At 38.5% G+C, this 18,688-nt stretch overlaps 1 protein-coding gene across 1 annotated transcript in view; it reads right to left on the reverse strand.

Annotated features, from left to right (window-relative positions):
- The window catches only part of NXN (nucleoredoxin), a 76,359-nt gene extending 58,128 nt beyond the window's left edge, over positions 1–18,231 (reverse strand). Inside the window, exon 1 of the mRNA XM_072416312.1 lies at positions 17,767–18,231. Coding sequence (XP_072272413.1) covers positions 17,767–18,099 — 333 coding nt within the window. The 5' untranslated portion in view covers positions 18,100–18,231. The remainder of the gene's footprint in view (positions 1–17,766) is intronic.
- Between the last annotated feature and the right edge of the window lie 457 nt (positions 18,232–18,688).

The raw sequence follows: 18,688 nt of genomic DNA on the forward strand, positions 1-18,688 counted from the left end.
TTTTATTAAAATCTGTCCTTGCAACAAAGGGGCAAGTTTAAATTTCCATTACACTTACATTTTTACTAAATACACAGACATTATACTGCATTGGTTCTTGCCATAACCCTTCTTTAGTTTGGAAATTCCAAGCACACCATTACAAGACAAAAATAAAAATGTTAGCCTATAATGCCTTGGGTCTCTGATGCACTATTTGCAAAACTAGTGACAAGTTAATTGAACATTCTATCTTAGGCAAACATTTATTTTGATGAAAATCTTGCCTGGAATATCAGTAAACAAGTGAAAAGTATAATATGCATACTATGTATATTAATTAATTCCATCATTCCATCCAATGTAAATGTCCTTGCTTTACCACGTTAGGAGGACCTAGGACTTTTTTTTTTTATTTTAGATTCTGGTTTGGGGGGGGGGCTCCAAATGTCAGCTCTAATGGGGAATAAATATTTTAAGCTCCCTTTCTTGTTAGTCACTAAACGTGAGCCATCACTATTTTTATTGAAATGCCAGGAAACATGTAATTCAAAAAGCCATTCCATTTACTGGAGATGTCTGTACCATAAGCCCGGGGGTTTTAGCTTTGTTTTCTGCCACTCTAACTCAGCCCAAATCTCCCTTCATTATAAAGCTGTTTTTATGCAGAATATGTTTAAAAACAGAGAATGTCAGCCCTTCAGTTTGCCTTTGAGAAGGCTAAAGGCAAACAGCTGCAGCACACTAATTAAAACCATCTTGTTGCTTTACATGTCAGAACAAGATATTTTTATTTAAGAAAATAAAATATAGAAGAGGAAAGATTTCCGGAAGCTTAACTCTTTTGCTGCCGGAGGCAAGTCAACAACCTATTTTAAGCCTACCAAAAGCCAACAGAAGACGTTTCCGCTGATATGACTGCAGCCGCATATTTCCTACAAAAAAGACATTTTATTCATGTTTTTTTGCAGTGGAAAATAAATGGCTGGCTGTACATTCTTCAAGGAAATTTGAATTTGTTCCACAAGAAACTATTTGCCAGAGGATAAGCCAGAAGAGCCATTTGTCATTTGCTCTCCATAGGGAAACTGCGGTCAGACAAAGTCTCTAGTGGGCACAGTCTATCAAGAATTTAAGTAAATATTGCTCTAAATACTTCTCTTATTTGCATAACCTATTCTGTGCTTTTTCTTGTAGCACTACAATGACAAGCAGAATTCCTGGTATTGTAAATACTAAAAGTAGAACTCTAGACAATTAAAATGGTTTAAAATATGTACACTCCTTATACACACTGCAAAGTATTTGTAATTTTTTTTTCACGCCATCCTGCCTCACTGCACAGCCAGTCTATGGTTCTCTTTTTTAACTTTGTGTCTCCCATGTCATATTCTTATGCGATACATTATACTGCAAATAAGTCTGTATGGGCAGGTTCACATCTATAGTGGCATCAAGCGATTCTGCATGGTTCTCCTGGCCACTCGCGCTACAACATTTATTTTCTATTGGGGTGCAGAGGCTAAACACAACGTAGCTCGAGGCAGCGATTCATTAGCATTGGGAAGCAGTAACACCACTGCAACCTTACTGCTAAATCTGAATATATGGACCTCCTTTAAAAAATTTTTTACAGGGCTTGTTTCCTAACATATAACCCAATAGCTAAAATGTATAATGATAAGCCATGTAACCATGTGTTAAATATTAGAAGATGCCATCACTGTGGGCATTTCTGAATGCTTCATGTGTCTATATATTTTTAGTTAACAATGCACAATGCAATATGTTATTTTTTGGTAAAATACCTGGCACACACTAAGAAACTTCTTTCATCAGATATTTTATAAGTATGGCCTGATATGAGACCTCATAATCAGAAAAGAGACAATCCAGAGAACAGCATCAAAGGAAATCCTTGAGGGTGTAATATGTTATTTAATCTCCTCTGACCTCTGCTGACTCAGCAAAGAGAAGGCAGCCCTGTTCTGCCAAGGTAGCTCTCATCCAATGTGCACGGAGCACAGCAATGGATGTCAGGTTACAGAAACATCTATCAGACAGTAAACAGTGAAATCTTACAATGTGTGAGGACACACACTCCCTGAAATGTGTAGCGTTATAACTGCTTAGGTTCAGTGAAACACGACAGAGGAAAACAAAATACCTACCAAAAAATGTCTAAGAATAGATTGGGTCACCATTGAATTTTACAGAACGGTCAGTGTAAATATTTTTTAAAAATGAATATTCATTCTTTTTTGATTATTAATAATAATATTAAGCAGGATTTATATAGCGCCAACATATTACGCAGCACTGTACATTAAATAGGGGTTGCAAATGACCGACTAATACAGACAGTGATACAGGAGGAGAGGACCCTGCCCCAGAGAGCTTACAATCTAGTATTTATTCAATCATAAATATTTGTAACTGGCCTGATGGGACCGGCTGGCTTCTGGTATCCCCTGCACAGCTAGTCAGAGAGACATGCTATATTGCCCAGGTTATAAGCCAGGCTGAAAGAATGAACCCTTTGGCAGGTAAAAATGTTATTTACATATTACTATTTGCTTGTATCTTTTTTCCTGGACCATTACCATTTATTACATGCAGACATGCATCAAAACTAAAACGGGGCAACATGCTGTAGTCATAGTTACGCTCTTCACCTGTAGTCATAGTAACAATTCTACAGTACTTGCAACAGTATATAACAAGAATGATAAATTGTTATTGGCATAAAAAAAAGCTGCTGATTCCATAGATATGTTTCATCAAAAATGGGCATTATGGGTAATTTTTATAAGTTCAGGCCTACTAACCAAGAGGTTTAAAGGAAGCATTTTGCTCCCCTCTAACTACCTCTTAGGGACATCTTAGGTACAACAAGTTTTGTTTATTTGTTGGTATTGTTTGTAATTCTATTTAGCAAACCCATTTTTTTTCTTTTCATAACATGGTTTATTTTTTGAACTGCTGTTATGTTTGTGTAATGTAAACCCCTTTTTTTGTACTGTAATTCTTTACCTGGAAAATAAAAAATTTAAGTGTGGGGGAAAAAAATGTTAGTTGCACAATGTAGGGCACCCAGTATGATGCTGCTACTGAATGGCCAACACAGAACATAGACCCATTCTGATCACAAAGTAATTACATTGTAATGTTTAAGTTCTCCCTATAACCTAACTGCAGCAGAACATCAATACAAAACATACTGCATAAAAACACAACTCAGGATTTTGGTTCCTTTAAGTAAATCAGAATTCCTGCCTTAAGGCAGAGCATTTGTACTATCTTGCTCTTGCATGTCTGATGCACAATGAACATAAAAATATTCACATTAAATTTATACTAGTATTTTGGCAACAGTTGAACAATAGTGCAGACAAGGCTAGACAATTCAGAAATAACTTTATTTCCATTCACTATCTAGAACAGCCTTTCTCGACCTCTGTAGCATGGGAACCATTTAAATAACTTTCAGGTTTGCAGGGAACCCCTGCTATAATTATTATACCCACAGCTCACAGTACATTAGTGTGGTGGTCAGTAGGAAGAATACCTCCTACATTGCTGGTTAGTGGGAAGAAACCCTTACAGATAACCAAAAAGATTATTGATGTCACTTTAACTAACCTGAGAATCACAAACTGCTCATTGCTCAAGGATCGCCTGGCAAACTCTGGAGGAGCCCTGGTTGAGAAACACTGATCCAGAAGGACACATAAAAGAGCAATAGAACATAGACAACAAAAGTTATGTACCTACAGTGATTTTACTGCAGAAGAAATAATAAATAAAAAATTTTCTAAAGGAGTTTAGGTTGTGCACCTTGCAAGGGGGATTTTCACTTAGCTTGGTGAATGTGGTGAACAATTACTATGCAGAGAATATCCAATCACATGCATAAAAACATGTGACGCTTGCACTTGATTATGTAGCTGAAGTAACGAACTAAGTAAAAATTCCTTTATGATAACACACTTTCATAAGTGAGCAACTTTTTTTTCTTAAAGCAAATCAAACCAAGTGAATACATTTCTATAAGTTTTTGTCAAGCCTTATTATACAATACACAATCATAAGCAACATGCAACTATATATTATTGCTAGTAAAAACATGTACAGATAGCAAAAACAAAAAAAACTAGACTAAAGCACATTATGCATTATTGTTTTTGAGGAACATATTGCAGTCATTTATCAACATTATTCTGTCACTGGGCTTTAGGTTTCACGTGTCTGCTTTAAAGTTAGACACTTTATTTTAAACTGCCTATCATTGTTGCATTCCATACTGCAATTTAATCAATGTCTTGAGGAATAAAAGTAAATCATCACCTGTTAGCTAGGAGAAAATGTCTGCTCTCTACAGTTTACAGTGTTACAGCTTGTGCGCTTCGAGAATGCTACTCTAGATTCCAATACTTTAACATTTATCCAGGGGCAACGTTTAAGGAAATGTCAAACCTCTGAAAATTTCTTAAGAATGAAAGAATGAAAATGAAAACCTTCAATCAATGTGAACAGAAAATTGCTGCAGATCTCATTTCAAGTTTGCTGTCAATTCCCTCTGATGCTAAAGGTGTGGATTTACCGTATGTGGTTTCCTTGTGTCCCAAATACCAAATTCCTACTAAAGAAGGAAATAGAAAGCCTATGCTGAGCTGTTCAATAACTTCTAACAGTAAATGAGTAAACAGTGTAGCTTCAAGAAAGCTATAAAGAAGCTATAGCTTCTTTGTAATGTTTTCCACCTTCAAAATCTTTTTTTCATACTGCAGTATTAAAGATACTACTGGTGCAATTCACAGAAATAGTAGCAGTGCAAAACAACTAGGTCAATGGCAATATCAATGGCTATTAACAGAATATAATAAAAATCCATCATTCCTTTAAAGTGTGTGAGAAAAAAAATAAAAAGCCTCCTATAGGATAAACTAATTCTATCTGTTTGTACTAAATATGTTACTTGCTCGTCCTAAATATGTTACAGTACACAAAAGTCCTTGTTTCATCACAACAAATGGTAATTGCATACAATAAACAATTACCTACGGTAGTCTCATTCACCTGTGACTGACTGTGTATTTTACCCAATAAAGACTGCACAGAGAATCATTCTTTTTGTTCAAAGCAATGAACTGTCTTGCATGCAGCCCGATTCCCTTACAAAGGTATTTAAAGCCTATACAGGAGTCAGACTGTATCACATCACTAGGCATTTGTGCAACTGCTTGACTATATGAGCCATAGCATGCCATGTTCTCCAGTATAGACACACTGATATGAAAGTAACATTACAGGTTATTTTTTATGTTAACTCAACAGGAGCCACTGGCTGTTCCTGCATTACACAAACTGTGCAGGCAATTAGCAAGACATGGTGAAAGGCATGGGAACAGCGACACTTTTCAAAAAGCAGATGACTTGCTAGGTAGTCTCCTATTCCAACAATACAGTTTTATTTTGCAATGTAAAGCTCAGCACCAGCTTGACTTGTCTTTTATTTCTGCAGTAAAAAATCTCTTAAATTCATGATGGTGGTGTATAATCTCTGAGCACATTGGAAATGCATTCTGTTAAGTAAAAAAAATGCATTGTTTTCATACCAAGATGTTCATCTTTTATAAGGATTTAAGGCCAAGTAATCCATTTGTGAAGTTTGCACAGTTCTGTGGTAAGAATTATTATATGCAGAGATAACATCTATCTATGACTCAGTTGGTGTTTTGCTCTGAATAATCCAACTTTGAAGTTAGTTTCTGACATTTTTCCAGAGCATACAACACAACTACTGGCACAGACTTCACGTATTGTACCACTCCTACTCTATAGCAGTGAGGTCATTTCTTATCCTTTTTAACATTTTTTCCTGATCATCACTTTGAATTTTTGGTTTGTGTATTGGGAATAAAAATAAACACTTAGTTTTTAAACAGATTATGTGTTTAGCAGCCACTAAGCCCTAAATAAAACTGCATGTAATTGGCACTTTTCTAGGTTACATCACTCTATGATGTTGTGAAGAAGCTTCAGGAAAGAGGCAAAACAACAGAATAGTTTTTTTTTTAATTAAAGCTTGCAATGCATTCAAAGTCTCAGTCCTTCCTTCATATTGCATGATAGTTAAACATTTGTAATAGCTGTCCTATTAGTTTAATTGCTACATTTCCACCTCATGGATAACAATTATATTTTATGTGGAGCATAATAAAGGTGGCAAAGATACAAAAGTATATTTTTCATGGCATCTCTAATTCTTTGCGTCGAATAAATTGGTGAGCGGTAGCCATAAAGGTGGATAAGCACATTAATATAGTAATATAGTGATGGTCAGCTGCGTACCACCTGTGTGACCAAAAGGAGATGCATTGCTATGCAACTCAATGGGCTTCCTGCATTAGCAATGGTGAGAATGGACCCATTGTGTTTTGGAGAATCATGATATGGTTACAACAAATGGTTACAAATAAGCTATAGTTAAAAATGTAAAGATGCCTGTGTTTGCTACTATTAACAAGCATTCTGTACAACAGGGGTCGGCAAACTCCGGCCTTTAGGCCAGATACGGCCTAACCAGTAGTTGGTTCCGGCCTAACGCCCCCTGGCCGGATCTGCAAGGGGGGGTTAGGAACTACCGGAGCCATTTCAGGGAGGGGCGGGAGTACATTAAGCCGGACTCTAAGTCCCACCCTAATGGCTTCACCCACCACCAGGGAATGCCCCCTGAAGTGAAATCCCTCTCCTCCGTATGCATTGCTGAGGAGAGGGATTTCCCTCAGGGAGCTTTCCCTATTTACCACGCCGGCAGAATATTTACACTAGCCGCAGTAAATAGGGGAGCAACAGCAAGGAGGCCAGCAGTAGACCGGATTGGCCAAGGGGCGTAGGGCTTGAACCAACTACCAGCTAGGCCATATCTGGCCTAAAGGCCGGAGTTTGCCGACCCCTGGTGTAGGTAATAAGGTTATTTACACAATTGTTGGCAGATTCTACAATCATATGTGTGTGGCAAACTTCAAAAGTATGAAAGGGCCCACAGATGTACTATATATATATATATATATATATATATATATATATATATATATATATATATCATCCCACTTTAAAAGCTCAGCTGCAGTTTCCATTTAATCTGAATACATTCCAAGCTTTTTTCACAGGACTGTATGCCAGTTGATCAGTTCTTTTAAAGATAGCATCTGCTTGCTGTCTTCATGAAAGAGAGAAACAAACCACTAAAAAGTCCATAATTTATGCAACATAAAAATGAATGGAGCACAAATCCACAAGCAGATCATTATCACCATGTGAACTTGGTCCAGCTCTATTTTTATATATCATTAAGTACTCCATGTTTTTCAAAGTATAAAAATATCTACTTTTGGGGTCACCAGAACTTTCGTTTTGTGCCAGTGCTAGGTAATTGCAACCGAGCCATCTGTTGGCTCTCTGTGAATAGAAAAAAAGTCAAATGGCTGAGCCAAAAGACACAAGCCAGGCAGCTGCCTCCAGACAGACACAGAATGAGTGTAACAGAACAGGTCAATTTCAAGTCAACAGCATTAACCCGAGTCACACAAAGTTAATGGAACGTCCCAACATGGTAATAAATAAAATCCTGTCCTGATCATTAAATATGAATACATATTACAGAGCAGCAACATGTGCATGGAATAACAAAGGCAACATGCTTTTGTTCACTGCTGACCGCAGATATAATGAAAAGAACCATAGGGTGTTCTGCAATCTGAATGACTATACGTAGTCTTATTTTCTTCATAAAGTCAAGCTTTTAACAATAATGACATCTTTTGTTAGGTAGTAATGGCTATTTTCATGACATAATTGTGGATACAACAAAGCAACAACCCTCTAAAAGTACCTAATAGAACAACTGGGTGAAGCACAAAATCCACTAGCACTAAATGGGAGTTCTCATTTAATTATATACAAAGACATGTAAATAGTCCTATGTCTGAACAAACCCATATATAATTTTCATTTTATTTATTTAGCATGAAGGTAAATGCAACTTCATCTATGTTAATAAATATTTTCCTGTCAGAACATGAAATGATAGAAAAATCACAGGCAAAAATATTACAGGTAATACTTTTCACTTATTTATATTGCCGCCAGTGTTTCCCAGTGCCAATGATGCCCTTTCATTTTGTGTATAGGCATCAGGACAAAAATTGAGGTAAAACCTACCCATAAGGGTCACAGACAGAAATAGGATTGTTAATGTGCAAAACAAAAGCACCAAATGCAGAAGCCTTATGTCACAGAAGGCAAATGTGTTTCAGGAGTTCAAAAGGCCCCTCTTCATCAGAACTTGGCAATGCTGAACAAAATATGAACAGGATGGATATAAAACAGCCACAGCCAGAGAAGAAAAGCCAGCACTCTGCACATAGTGCCCCTTTTAAAGTTATAGGTTGACAGGTATGCTGGACCTCTGCAGAGAGACCATAAATCACATATTCCTTCAATATTAACAAATCTCCATTTGATTTAGAATTTTTCATGAAAGAGTAACAATACTTATTAGGTACTGTATCTTCTATAGAGACATTTATAGAAGATTGGAAGAACACAAAACACACATTTGTTGTTATCTAGAGCTTTTTTTGTTTTGTTTTTGTTTGTAAAACACTTCTGCTCTGTGCTATGCAGTCATCTATCCCAGATATCAAGGGGTTTATCCTGCATGAAATGAAACGAGACGTGGGCCCTATCTTGGATTCCCAAGAATCTGTAATGAAAACACATTTATGTGCAATTTTCAACCACAAGTACAAATTGCAACCATTTATTCTTCATCTTACATGAGAAAGAACATACAAACCACTTGTGGTGTTACATAACATGTCATTATTTAAAGTAGCAATATTTGTCTTTTAAATAGAGGAACTGAAGTAAAAGACACATGATATGCAGAAATTAAGGTTGAATTGCTCTGTCCTATCAAGCGTTAAATGGTGAAAATTCTCTTCATATTAGTTTTGGACAACTACCCAACAACCAAAACGTGCCATCCCCCCAAAAAAGGTTGCTACTACTCTCTCTAGTATTTCAAAACATCTGACCACTTCAAAGGTTAACATGATCAAGTCAACATTTGCTAACTGGGTAAAATAAACCACCTGCTGGCATATTTCTGACATATTTCAAAATGTTATGGTCTATTCAGTGTGAACGTTGGTATTTTCTACTCTTCAGATAACATGTAATATGGACAAATCCCACTTATAGATTCTATTCCCGTGTCAGGAAGGGACCCCATACTCTTTGGGGTTTTTCAGACCTAACATAGCTTCTAATACAGTGTCAGAAGTCTCTAAAGTCTTATCAATTGTTCACAAATCCATCTCAACTCAGTCCATTCAGTGTGAACATTTCTACTTTCTACTGTTCAGACCCAGAGCCGTATGAACAGTTCATGCTCTACAAAGCATCTATTGGCGTCAGCAGAAATCTTACCTTCTCATATCAGCTACATTTATGTTTTGCAAACTCCAGGTCTTTTGGCGTTGCTGAGTTCACCAGTGCTTTGTTTCTTTCTCATGATGTACCAAACTGTAGATTTTTCCACTCCTAATATTGTAGCAATTTCTCGGATGGTTTTTTTTCCAATTTTGCAGCTTAAGGACGGCTTGTTTCACCTGCATGGAGATGTCCTTTGACCGCATGTTGTCTGTTCACAGCAAAATCTTCCACATACAAGCACCCTGGCCCCTCAAATCAACTCCAGGCCTTTTATCTTCTTAATTGATAATGACATAACGAAGGAATTGCCCACACCAGCCCATGAAATATCCTTTGAGTCAATTGTCCAATTACATTTGACCCCCTGAAATGAAGTGACTGTGTAAAAAAAGGTTTTAGTTCCTCACATTTTTATGCAATCTTTTTGTTCAACCCACTGAATTAAAGCTAAAAGTCTGCAGTTCAACTGCATCTGAGCTGTTTCATTTAAAATTAATTGTGGTATTGTACAGAACCAAAATTAGAAAAAAGTAGTCTCAGTCCAAATATTTATGGACCTAACTGTAAGTCAGATGTCAGGCAGCATGCCTTTTAACAAGTATAGGTATAATCATACTAGTACTGTTAGCTTAAATATGTGTGCTCTGTAACAAAAACTTTAGTCAGAAAGATGTGGCCACCAAGGACTTGCTGTGTGGACCACAAAAGTTTCAATTAACTAAAAACTTTGCAGAATGTGTCCCTTGTGTGACTGAAGTTCAGGACCCAGAACTCCAGGGCAAGAGTGATTATCAATTACCATATGCCTACAGTGTGTGTGTGTTTGTTTTTTTAACTGTGTAATAAAACCTGGCATACCCAGAATAAAGTCACACATGGTGAAGACATACAGATGCTGCTGTAAATATCCCTAGTGGGTCCTAATACCATGACACCAGGAATTGGGTATGTAAATTAATTTTTAACATCTCCCCACCAAACATTAACAGGCATTTAAACCATGCAGTGAAGAGGTAACCCCACTGCAAAGAGAGTTTTTTTTTTAAGTCCTGGAGTTGTAAAACGTTTTTATCAAACAATGAAAGAACACCTAGCAATTGAAATGCCAAGAAACTCTCCAAACAGACATCATAAAATTATTTTATTATCCATATTTTTTTTATATTTTGCATTTATATACATGATATTTGTTTTGCCTTTCTAACCAACATCTTTTTTTTTGGTAACAAATCAACAAATTCTTTTCTAGTAGGCTTACACCTAGGCAAATGTGCATTGGTCATGCTGAAATAACCAGACTTGCTTGTAATATACCTGTTGCTGTCAGGCAACCATAAAATCCTGTTACAAAGTGACAAAGAGACCACAGAAGCTGAAACACTAGGAACAAAGCAATTGCTTTGTGGCACAGGGCAAAACAAGAGCGTAAACTGTAGGCGGTCAGTGCTGGGTTCTGTCATCAAGTGTGAAATTCCAGAACCCTGAAGTGAAAAAAGAGCTGAAATACAAGTCTACAATTCTGCTGTTTAAAGCTTCTGGTTATAAAATGTTATCACCTAGTTGCATTATATTTTCAATAAAATAAATTTGATATGATAGTAATTATAAGGAATTGAAATGAGGCAATGTAAAAGAACATGAAATAAATTACTCAATCTAGTTTCCATTGTGTCTATGTGTAAAACTGCCCTGTGTTTAATTGTACCTATTTGGAGAAATCCCTGCTTGCTGGCTATGTGCCACCCTGTACAGAAAAGAGTCTACAATCTGCCCAACTGGCACATTATCCAGCATAGAGATCCATGGGATATTATTAATGGAAAAGTTTATCATAAAATGATTACAACAATAAATATACATACACAACATATATAAACACACACACACACATATATATATATATATATTGTATTTATATGCATATATAATGTCCATTACAGTACTGTACAATTCTGATTCAATAAATAAACTCATGACATGATTAAATGATTTGCAAAAGAAGGGTAATAGCAGTATCACAAATATAAAAGTGTTCTTTTGATCTATGAAAACAAGATGATTCCTTTTCTTTTCCAATGTGCAACACATCAAATGTAATTTTAATGGGTTACTGCATCATTTTCTTTTTCGGACAATCATTTATATTTAAGGATCTGAGGCATTAAACTAGAGAACTGCAGAATGGGTGGCCTGGGTTGTTATATTTGCACCTGGGTCTGTGTTAAGACAAAATCTCTAAGTGTCTTACCACTTTACAAAAATAAACCATGCTCTAGGATTAACGTTTATGCTTTAAAAATCTGTGTTCAAATCTTCTGTCACATATTTGGAATTTCTTCCATGCATAGCTGGCCTCTCCAAAGTAAACAATGGCAACTTACAGTAGCCATTGTGAGGCATACACTGCAGCCCCATTTCTTGGGACTGCAGTGTATTGTTATCCATTTCACCAGGCACACACTTTCTAAACCAAAGACTATTTTATGTGAATATTCTATGTGCAAAGAATGGGTATATTTAAGTTACATTAAATATGTCTTATTATATAAAACTCATCAATTCCAACAAATATATATGTTAATATAATATTTAAAAGCTCACCCCAAGGACTATGATTATTTCATTTTTAGCAGCAGAATTTGAATTTGTTCTCTTTTTGTTTTCTTACTTTTCTGAATGCTCGGCATACACTATGAGATTTTTTCCTAAAGCAGGACTGAAGTTTCAATTTAAAAATGTGCTATCCGGCAGGGCTTTATTGCAACAACTGGGATATCCCCTTTGCAATAAGCCTGATCATTCTGTGAAACTGTCAAGATGGCACTTGGGAAGAAAAATGGGAGAAGAATGGGGACAAGATAGTATAGTGGGGTTAAGTTCTGCTTTAAGCGTCTAATGCACACTTTGAGAAGGTGACTGTGCGCAGTAAAATAAAAAAAAAGCATGTTCAGTACAGAAGATGAGCTTCTAAATCTGTGCAAGACTGAAGTGAAGGCTGGAGTTCCACTTTAAATGACTTCCGGATGCAACCATTCATTAACTCTTTAGCTTTACTTTCTGATTTCAACTGGCCAACCAAAGCAGTCAAATGATCAGTGAATTAGACTCATATGCTTAAGCAGTGCTTAACCCAGAATTTTTTTTTAAGCCGGATGGGAAGAAATTGTAGGCCGGTGGAAGGCCATGAATTGTGATCCAACTCCTCAGTAACCACCCAAAAACAGCCAGGTGGTTGCTGAAAAGTGCCTGGTGGTGCACCCAGCTAAAATGGGCTTGGGAGAACACTGTTAAGGGATCATACACATGGGCATTATGGACACATTTAGATAGATATTCAGTATATAGCCAGTAATTCTGCATATTAGATCCTAAACTTATGTCAAATCTTTCTGCAGTCTATACGTATCTACAATGTATTACGAATACCACTGGATAAGTTAGAACAACATCCATATGGTGATACAGTAAAATGATCTGAACAAGATACAAGTACAAGGAAGGGTGCCTGAACAAAATCACCATAAATATTTATAATCAAAGTTCTTCCAAACACTTTCCTCTCCGTGGCGATGGGAAAATTAAAACAAACTGGCATTAAGATAAACTAAGCACTATGTGTCTTAAACAAAAAAAGTGAAGTTTTTCTGCAATGCAAGGCAGTTTGTTAATGATTTCATTTGCTGCCTGGACTTGCTCCTTAAAATGAGCATACCTGGCAACACATCTGCATAGCAATCCAACCTTTACAGACGTAAAATCCAAGCCAACAAATAAACTACCTGATCTGGCAACAAATGCGGACTTTCAAAAGGCAAACATATACATTTTACACAACTACAGCAGAATATACATTATAAGGTGCAGAGTGATTTCCATGTTCTGTTTTTCTTTTCAAACAAACACCTGATGTCTAAGTCCCGTTTTGTCACTGACACTGAATAATTGCTGTACACTTGAGGATACTAACTGATATTTACAGAGTGGTGGCATTCCAGCAGACACCTGCTGATGTCAAAATATGTTGGCCATTACACAACACGAAGCAAACCTTCTTTCAAAGCACAAGTGTGCCATATGAACACCTGTTCAATGTACAGTTTTACAGATTCCCAAATGGGTTCCAAGCACTTTTTTAAGAGTGACAAAAGAGCAGACCTATTGTTATTAATATTATCATTAAACAGAACTTATATATCGCCAACATATTACACAGCGCTGTACATTAAATAGGACCTATCAAAATATAAGCCATTATTAAAAATCATGCAGGCAGCAAAAACTGCAGAAATGTTTTTTTTTTATTTCAGACAAACATTGGAACCAGCACAAATATAGAAAAATCCACCAAGACTGTTGTGTTTATAAGCAAACCAAACACCAAAGATAAACAGAAATACAAATAGTAACAGCAACCCCACTATCAAAAGCTGTGTAAATATTGCTCAGCGGTATAAAAAATGGTGTCAACATGTATAATAGTGGCCAAAAACAACACCACACAACCACTAAAGCTTTGCATCAAATGAATGCCCCTATTTTCTTAGTGCCATCTAAAAGCTTCCTAGAAGAAACTTATAAGGATGGAATAAATTGCATGCGGTCTGATGGAAATGATCCAGTAGCTAATCCATAACCACAACATTTAATAAAGTATCCACTTTAAATAAATGGTGTGTAAATCAACTTAACAGATCAGCACCTATCCTGGTAGGTACATTTTACAGTAAGCATATCAAAGTAGTGTTTTATAGGTGGTTTATAGAACCATTTTCCTCCGTTTCACTGGCCCTCAGAGGTTTAAGGATAAATGCCAGTGAACGTGCCCCTAGCTGTTCTTCAATTGATATGTTACACTTCTCGACAAAAATTTGCAGCTAAATACTTCCAGAGATGTTTTATGGCCTCTTTCACTGGATTAAACAATGTAAATTGCAATTTTTAAGCTGTTAGAAAATTGGCAGGATAACAATGCCACACTTTTACATCTGTGCTATTCCCTAATGGCATAAAATGCTAACATGCTTTTGCTCACCCAAAGATATTGCATAGCTTTAACCAGACCATTCAGGAAAAAAAAGGTGTGCTTATCTTCTTTAGTTCCTGTACTCAAATCACCTTCAACTTCCTTTGTAGGTAAATCTAAATATCTAAATCTAAATAAAAAAAAAAATCTAAATAGAAAACATTACTCTTGTCTTCTGCTGGTGGCACCTAGACGAAGATACTCTCACCATCCATTCCAGAGGACTCTGGATGGAATGCTGAAAAAATGGATCTTTGCAAATGACTCTTGCAATGGACTGGAGTGTTTTCTTCATCTCACCCTTCCCAGGAGGATAGTGATATCACACCCAGCAATGCAGAAGGCAGTCTAGGTAAGTTCAAACTTTCATTTTTCAGATACATTTTCACCTACTAAAAAAGGGGATTTGGAAAAGGAGAGGGGACATCGAGTGGTGAATGTTCTATTTTAGTGGAAGGTCCACTTTAAGGAATCTTAAGACCAAAACTTCCCCTAATGGTGCTCCACAAATCCAACTATGTGTACAACTGTGACCTCCAGAAACAACACAAACCAGAAAATTGAATGTTTCTTGTTTAGAAGGAAGTGAAAATCAAAACTTCATGGACAAGCATTCAAGCTTAATTATAAATACGAACACCCAGTTAGCACAATTTCCATTTTTCAGCACAATGTGACCCAAGGTTAACATCCCTAAAATTTCCATTTTCCAACTACATACAGCAATCTGAAATGATCTCATACACAGAAATGGTAGCACATGGAAATGACGGAGCACCAGGCGTATTTTTTTCAGACAGGGTTCACTAACCCAGGGCAACCAACACGAACATACCTTTTACAGATGTGACCTCTGTCACCTAAAATCTGATTGATTGTATGTGTATGGTGCTGTGTCTAATACCATTGTTGTCTATCTGTACAATACTACATAATATGTCAGAGCTATATAACCTGCAGACACAAAAAAATACTAAAGTTTTTCTTGTATGAACTGCTACTGCCTGTATTCCCACACTAACCCAACACAGATCTATTCATACATATATTGTCCCCCCCCTCTTAGAAGGAAGAATTTGGTTGATATAAGAAAATCAAACAGGACTTAAAGTTAACTTGTCACAACACAGGCAACTGGAGCTGAGCACATTATGAAAACATTTATAAGAATGTTACCTGTCAGAATGATCAGCAGATGTGATGTTATAGACGGCCATGGTTACATGGAAATCGCAACTGTAAGATCTAGACTTGTCACATCCCTTTCATCCTCCTCCCTTGTCTCTTGGCATGGTAAGTGGCGTTCCAGACCAATACAGAGATGTGGGAACAAGACAAGACCAAACCTTTGTATAGAACTTCTGATGCCTGGGGTTTACTTTTTTTTTGAAAAGTGTATATTATATCAAAGTGTGCTCAGCTTGTATTGCCTGGGATTATGGGTGTTATTTTTAGTGTATGCAAAGTGCACAAAAGTGTTGCTAGAAAAAAGAACCTCCCTACGAGATATCCAGAAATGATTTCACATTTTATTTTGAGGCATTTAAAACTAAAAAGGTCTCTTCTCTGTATGACTGAGTTCCTATATTATGATATTCCTAGAATATCCACTATAATATGGCTACTCTTCAACTGAATGTATCCATACACAATAAATGTATCTAATTGGACATTTCAATTAAAGGAGAATAAACAGCTCTCATACAAGGGCTCCTTGCTGACTACATGGCAAGCCCACAATCGAGTTAAAACCTCATTAGATTCCACAGTAAAGGCAAAGATCAAGTTCTCAAACATCTAGCTAACAAAGATGGAGCCACCAGAATACATTGCATTATCTACAGAATAATAAAGCAACAGAAAAGGGAATATCAGCTTTGCAATATCAAACTGCAATTCTGTCATAATTCCAGTACAGTATTTCCATTAATAAACAATACGCCCTTTTAACACATGGCAGTAAATCCTGTATAGGTTATGTCTGTGTATGCCTAGTAATATGTTTACCTTTATCAGTTCATATATATGTAACTTCCATCCTAAGCTTTGTACACATGCTAGATAATTGTCGTTCACAATAAGGGTTCACAAAGAACAGCACACAAACCCCACATTGCAATACTGTACTTACAGCAAGAATATATTGTTCATAGATCCCATAGAATAAACGATCTCCATTGAGTTTTGTATAAAATGCACGGGGTCAGTCAGACAAGGCTGCCACTTGTAGCTGGTTCAGCAAGAGAGAATTTATTTTGCATCTGTCAGTGCAATAGGGCATCAGTGGAAGTGGGGTACAGGGATAAGGGCAATATGCAGTCATAAGTCACTACATAGGGCACTATGTCCTGGTACAATCACTATTTGGTACCCAGCCAGTAGAGTATTAGTGGCAGTCTGGTACAGAGGTAGGGGGGCAATCTGCAGTCCCCAGAAACTACATGGGACACTGGCACACTGACTACCCTTTACCCAGTGAATCTGTTAGTAGGGTATCAGTGGCAGTCTGGTACAGTGGTAGGCATTAATGTGCAGTCCTCGGTCACTACATGGGGCACCATGTCCTGGTACAATCAATATATGGTACCCAGAGCATCTGTCAGTAGGGTATCAGTGGCAGTCTGGTACAGGGGTAGGGGGGCACTATGTCCTGTCACAGTCACTACCCTGTACCCAGAGAATCTCTTAGTAGGGTATCAGCGGCAGTGTGGTACAAAGGTAGGGGGGCAATCTGCAGTCCCCAAATACTACATGGGCACTATGTCATGGCACAGTGACTACCCAGTACCCAGTGGATCTGTTAGTAGGAAATCAGTGGCAGTCTGGTACAGGGGTAGGCATTAATGTGCAGTCCTTGGTCACTACATGGGGCACCATGTCCTGGTACAATCAATATATGGTACCCAGTGCATCTGTCAGTAGGGTATCAGTGGCAGTCTGGTACAAGGGTAGGGGGGCACTATGTCATGGCACAGCCATTACCCTGTACCCAGAGGATCTGTCAGTGGGGTATCAGTGGCAGTCTGGTGCAGGGGTAGGGGGACAATCTGCAGTCCCCAAATACTACATGGGCACCATGTCCGGTACAAGGGTGGGCATTATTGTGCAGTCCTCAAACTGGGTCCTCCATGTCCTGGCAGAGCCATCCTCCCCCAGAGGTGTCTGCCCTAGACACACAAGGCATGCAGCTTGCCATGGCCGTGCAGCCAGGTAACAATACCCATGAGCCCTGGCAGGCACCCCCCGGCTGAGCCCCTCACCTTCTTGTGCTTCTCCTGGTAAGGCAGTGCCAACCAGGGCATGTCCTTGAGGAAGAGCTGCCATTTCTTCTGGTCAGGGTCGGAGGAGATGAAGACGATCTCCAGGCGGTCTCGGGTCTTGCTGTAGAAGTCAGTCAGGCCGGGCAGCAGCTGCTGACACGGAGCGCTCATCCCACAGCCGAATAGCAGCCCGACGAGGGTGACCCGGGAGCCCAGGGACTGCACGTCCACCTCCTCCCGTTCCGCCGTCACCAGCTTCTCCCCCAACAATTCCAGCAGCAGCCCGGACTCGCCGCCGCCACCGCCCCGCTTCTCCCCTTGCGGTCCCGACATGCTGCTCGGCCCTCCCCGCTATGGCTCCTGTGCTCCGGCTTTACAGACGCGCTCCCCGGCGGCCGGGAGGGGATGAGCCGCGTGCGCCACACGAGCTGCGCCGGAGTCCGGGCTGCACTCAGCCGATTGGCTGCGGCCGGGAGAGCCGGCTGCACATGGGCACAGGGAGAGAAGGGGAGGAGACCGGGTGTGAGGGAGTGCCACCTGGGTGCCATGGGGAGAGGCTCTGGGAAATGGCCCTGGGGGGCCCAACTGCTAAACTGTCACATTCCTATATGTACCCTGATATATCATATTGGGCATGGCCCTCACACTGCACCCATATATTGTCTGTCTGGGCCTGAAACAGGAACACCACAAACAATGTCTGTACAGCCAACCCTAACTGATGTCTACCCAACAAATATCAACATTTGTCTCATTTACTTTACAAATATTGTGAATGGGTCTTCAAGGTGAAACCAATTCCAGAGCAGCACCAGGGTAGAATCCATGACAGACTGGGCTCATAGGAATCAGAAGGATGCTGGGTGCCATTAAACCCACAAAGTAAGCAGCAGAGGGGACAGGCCTGGCAAGTTGATCATTA

This window comes from Pyxicephalus adspersus, chromosome 1 (assembly GCF_032062135.1).
Source record: "Pyxicephalus adspersus chromosome 1, UCB_Pads_2.0, whole genome shotgun sequence".
Lineage (NCBI taxonomy): Eukaryota > Metazoa > Chordata > Amphibia > Anura > Pyxicephalidae > Pyxicephalus > Pyxicephalus adspersus.